The 5,080-nt window shown below is 32.9% G+C and overlaps 1 protein-coding gene across 1 annotated transcript; it reads left to right on the top strand.

The window, feature by feature from the left end:
• The first annotated feature begins 557 nt into the window (after window positions 1–557).
• LOC111012648 (uncharacterized) lies at window positions 558–4,474 on the top strand. Its single transcript, XM_088121372.1, has 4 exons — window positions 558–1,093; window positions 2,566–3,018; window positions 3,360–3,645; window positions 4,124–4,474. The coding sequence occupies exons 1-4, from the start codon at window positions 659–661 to the stop codon at window positions 4,258–4,260; spliced, it is 1,311 nt and encodes a 436-aa protein (XP_087977498.1). The 5' UTR covers window positions 558–658; the 3' UTR covers window positions 4,261–4,474.
• Window positions 4,475–5,080: the final 606 nt, after the last annotated feature.

The following is a 5,080-nucleotide window of genomic DNA, read 5'->3' as shown; positions in this document are numbered from 1 at the left end:
AATATCTATACATAAACTAAAAAAGTTTTTTAAAAATGAAAAATGACAAATAAAAATAGCTATAAAAGGTTTACCTCCATCAACATTTTGAAACAAAAAATGAAAACATATTAAAATAGACCCAAAGCTGTCTCTATTTATATCAACACGAGCTTCACATCATTTACCATTAAAGTTGGGGTTGAAATTTCCATAAAAAAAAAAGTAAAAAAAAAAGAAAAAGAAAAGTCATACTAGATGATATTTTAAATAGTAATCAACCAATCAGCTTCAGCCACAGTCGTCGACAATCAGCCAGCTAAGCGCCACGTGGATATTACTGTGCACCTTCAAGCAGTGGCTCAACTGCAACAAAGAAGATATACACGTGGCAACTTCAATGTGGACACTGCTCCCATTGGGCCCCACTTCTGACTTTACTTTCGTCTCACAGCGAGATATCTCATATAATCCAGAAACTCCACAGATTATTTTAATATATATAACCACACAAATAAATAAATAAATAATTAATGAATTAAATATAATAACAAAAACTTAAATATAATTATATATTTCCCTCTCTCCTCCCCTTTCCCCCACGTCATCTCTCTCTCTCTCTCCGCTCTATGAGAATCTCCCGCTTCTCTGTTCCGGCCGCGAAGCAGATTCCGAAGCTATGGAAGACGAGAAGAAGAAAGCCTCGTCTCAAATCGATTCGCAACAGCATCAATTGCTCGATCCGGAAAAATCAGAAGCAGCAGCCGAATCCGAATCGAGAAGCGCCTTCGAATCTTACCTGAAATGGATTTGCAGAATCATCGTGGATCAGTCGAATCCATGGCGCGCTTCGGTCTCCTGCTTCGTGTTCTTCGTCTTAGCAATCGCCGTCCCCCTCGCCTCGCACTTCGCTCTCGCTTGCGCCAATTGCGACGAAGATCACAGCAGGCCTTTCCATGTTGTCGTCCAGCTCTCGCTCTCCGCCGCCGCGACGCTCTCCTTCGCCTGCCTCTCTTTTTGGCTCCGTCTCTACGGATTGAGGCGGTTTCTGTTCCTCGATAAGCTCTGTGAAGCGAATCGGAAGGTTCGGGATGAGTATTCGAAGCAATTGCAGGTATGTTTTGATCCTTTTTCTTTTTCCTTTTTTTTTTTTTGGGTTCAGAGCATTTGAAAATCCCCTTTCGTGAAGATGAAGACGAAGACTAATCATTTTCGATCGTTATTTTATTTTATTTATTTAATGAGTCCATATTTTCCGAAATTATTATTATTATAATATTTTATTTTGTTAAATATGTGTTTTGCGCAAGTCGATGCCAGTTGATGGAAAAATAATAATTAAACGATGTTGATGTAAAATAAAAGAATGTCTCTAGTCCATAGAGCTTGATTAGACAAATTATTATTATATTAGCTTATGAATTTATCAAAACGAACGTATTTTTTACTATTTCAGACTTTGATTATTATTAAAAAAAAAAGACTTTGATTATCATTTTAAATTCTAAAAATGTTTGCTGAAGGTATACATAAATAAATAAATAAATATATATATATATATATTAATTTTAATTTGAAAGTTTACAAATATAGTATTATGTCTGCCTAACACCATTTTAAAAAAGTTTTACAATATGCATATATAAATTTTAATTTTAAATCTTTCTCACTTATCTGTCCTCTTCATTTTTTAAAAAATTTAAAAGTATGCATCTAGAAAGTTAAATGTTAAAATCACACTTGTTTCAAAAAAAATAAAAATAATAAATAATAATAATTAAATCACACTTCCTCTAATTTCTAAGTTTGCTATTAATATTTTTTTTAAGTCGATCACTTTTTTTATAAGTATTTATTTTTATATGTTAAATTATAATTTTAATATATGTACCTTAATCGTAATTTAATTTATTTTCTATACTTTTAACGCTATTTTTCTAATTAATTTTTTTATAGATTCATACTTGTTGGTAATTTTTTAAAAAATAAACTCAATTTAACTAGACAGCAGAAATTTAAAAGTAAATATGAAAAATAATTGACACTTGTCTCTAGAGATCATGTCCTATCCCACTTGTTCGTATTAAAAATGGTGGAAGGTCAAAAAAATATAAATTTTTTTATAATGTCCAATTGTTAGCTTTTTAATTTTAGTACCTAACAGTTGTTAGTGCAGTAAAAAATGTATAATTTTTCCTTTAAAAGATCTAATCAGAATTAAGTGTCCATTTGGTAATTATTTAGTATTTGTAGTTTTTAAATACATTTGATTTGTTAATTACCAAAATTTTCATCTAAGAAACCACATTATATTTATAAATGATTACATTTACAAATTATCTTAAAGCTTTTGAGATTTATTGACATTATTTAACAAGTTTAGAAACTCTCATTAAATTTTAAAAATATTGTTCACTCTAGAGAACTAAATAAATCATATTACAAATTTTATTACAATGTTTAAATTGACCAATTTAAACGATATAAATAGATTACTATAAATTAAAGATCAGGATTAAATTGTTACTTCAACAGAATTAAAATTATTACTGAATTTTAGACATGAATAATGTTGTTTTGTGGCAGAGATCAATGGAGCTGATCTGCTTCTTCCTCCTCCCATGTTTCACGGCAGAAGCAGCGTACAAAGTGTGGTGGTACGTCTCAGCAGCCAACCAAATCCCATACTACGGCAACAACATGTACATCAGCTACATCACCAGCTGTGCACTGGAGCTCTGCTCCTGGCTCTACAGAACCTCCATCTTCTTCTTCGTCTGCATCCTCTTCCGCCTCGTCTGCCGCCTCCAGATGGTGTGCCTCGAAGATTTCGGGCGCGCCTTCCATCGGGAGACGGAGGTGGGCGCCATCTTGAGGCAGCATTTGGGGCTCAGAAGAACCCTCAGAATCGTCAGCCATCGGTTCAGAGTGTTCATGTTGCTGTCTCTGGTTTTGGTCACCGCCAGTCAATTTATATCTCTCTTGATGACTACCAGATCCAATGCCCATGTCAATCTCTCCAAGGCTGGACAACTTGCGGTAATCTTAATTACTTCTTCCCTCCTGGATTCACAACTTTTAATTGTCAATTTTGTAACGGTAGTTGCTTTTGATCGGTAAGCACGCTTGAGTTTTATCATTTTTTTATTCACCTTAATTGTCATTTTTCAGTACAATATGTTGGGGTGAAAATTCAAATTCATGATCTTTTAATTCGGATATAATTAATTGTCTTGACCAATTGAATTATAAGATTGGCTAATTGTCACTTTTTTTTTGGGTATAAGTAGAAGATACTTGCTTTAAACACCTATAATTAGTAATTTAGTGGGAATTTGATTTGGTTACATTGGTAAAAGCTATGAATTTTGAGAATGCAGCTATGCTCCGTCAGCCTGGTGACAGGCATCTTCATATGCCTCCGAAGTGCTGCAAAGATCACCCACAAGGCACAGTCCATCACGTGCCTTGCTGCCAAGTGGCACGTCGCCGCCATCATAAACACCTTCGACGACCTCGACGGTGAGACGCCGACGGCAGCTCGGGTCATGTCAACCATTGTATCTAATTCTGATGACGAATATGAGGATGATGACGACTTGGACGATGCCAAATTAATGCCAGTTTTTGCCCACACAATCTCATTCCAAAAGAGGCAGGCATTAGGTAAGTAAACATAGCTCTCTTCAACTTTTAATATTGTGTAAGTCCCTAAACTTTAAATCCTAAAAGAATGAAAGAAAACCATTCCAGAACAAGAAAATGACATCGCGATTAAGAAGCTTAGAATCTAAACATCAATTTTTTGTAGCTGATTTTTTTTTTAACTGTATGCATCAAAAGGTGCCCGTAAGTAAGAAGTGTCTAATAGATCGTCAAAGTTCTCTATCTCCTAAAGGAGATGCAATATCAAAGGGCTTGGATCTTATGGTATCACCTACCATAAGGTTTTGGGTTCAAGTCCTGTAAGTTTCGATTATAGGAATTCGCAGCGTAAGCCATCCGACATTAATTCTGAAAAATTAAAAAAACAAAAAAGGGTCCAATTTCTCCTATTGAATACTTTTTAAAACATTTCAGTCCTCTTAGATACAAAGTCGAAAGTTCATAAAAGTATTATAAACTTTTTTTTTTGTGTGTGCAGTGGTATATTTGAGGAATAACAAAGCAGGAATTACAGTGTATGGATTCATGGTGGACAGAACATGGCTGAAATCCATTTTTGCCATTGAACTTGCACTTGTCCTGTGGCTGCTCAACAAGACTGTTGGTATTTCTTGAACTTTTTTGCTACCTCTTACACAATTTAAATTTCCTAATCTCCATAAATATTATTTATGAATTTTACTTATATATATACATACATATATACATACATGTAGTATATGCGTGTGTATTTATGTGGATCTACAAGAAATTTTGATTTGTACGATGAAATCTTTGCGACCTGAAATAACGTCGAAAATGTTACAATGAAATAATTAATTTCAAGTTATTGTTTCCTCTCTAATAACCCTAGTTCTGAATGAAAAATGGTTAAATAAATGATTTTTTCTTTTAATCTTATTGGCATGAAGAAGATTTGAAACGAGAATATAATTGGAGTCTTTTGTTTTCATGTCCGTTAGAAAGGAAAAAAAAAACATATAAAAAAAGGTTCATTAATATAATCTTTCAAGCTATAAATTAATTATAAGAAAATTATAATATGATGAGACTAATGGTTCGTCTACTTACCCACAATCGTAAACAATGAATCGCAATGAGAACTTTGATTCCCTTTGATGATTTTTACTAGGAATGTAATCAAATAGTGGGATCTACCTCAAACTTTGTAATCTCATTAGGTATAATTTGATTACACTCCTACAACTCATCAATCTCATTCTCATTCTTTCTTCCGTGGACCCTACATATATATTATATAATGTATCACTTTTATCCTTTCTCTCTCCTCTCCTCTACAGATTAAATACAATATAATTTTTAATTAGTTTTTTTATACTTTTATAATTTCTTCTCCATTTATACTCCAATTTTTATTAGTTGATGTAATTTTATTACATATGATAAATTAATATTATCAATAAAATTTTTAAAT

Source organism: Momordica charantia (genome assembly GCF_013281855.1).
Source record: "Momordica charantia cultivar OHB3-1 chromosome 3 unlocalized genomic scaffold, Mcharantia_2.0 BLBB01000003.1, whole genome shotgun sequence".
Classification (NCBI taxonomy): Eukaryota; Viridiplantae; Streptophyta; class Magnoliopsida; order Cucurbitales; family Cucurbitaceae; genus Momordica; species Momordica charantia.
The sequence above is the reverse complement of the archived record's forward strand: the minus strand, read 5'-3'. Positions and strand labels throughout refer to the sequence as shown.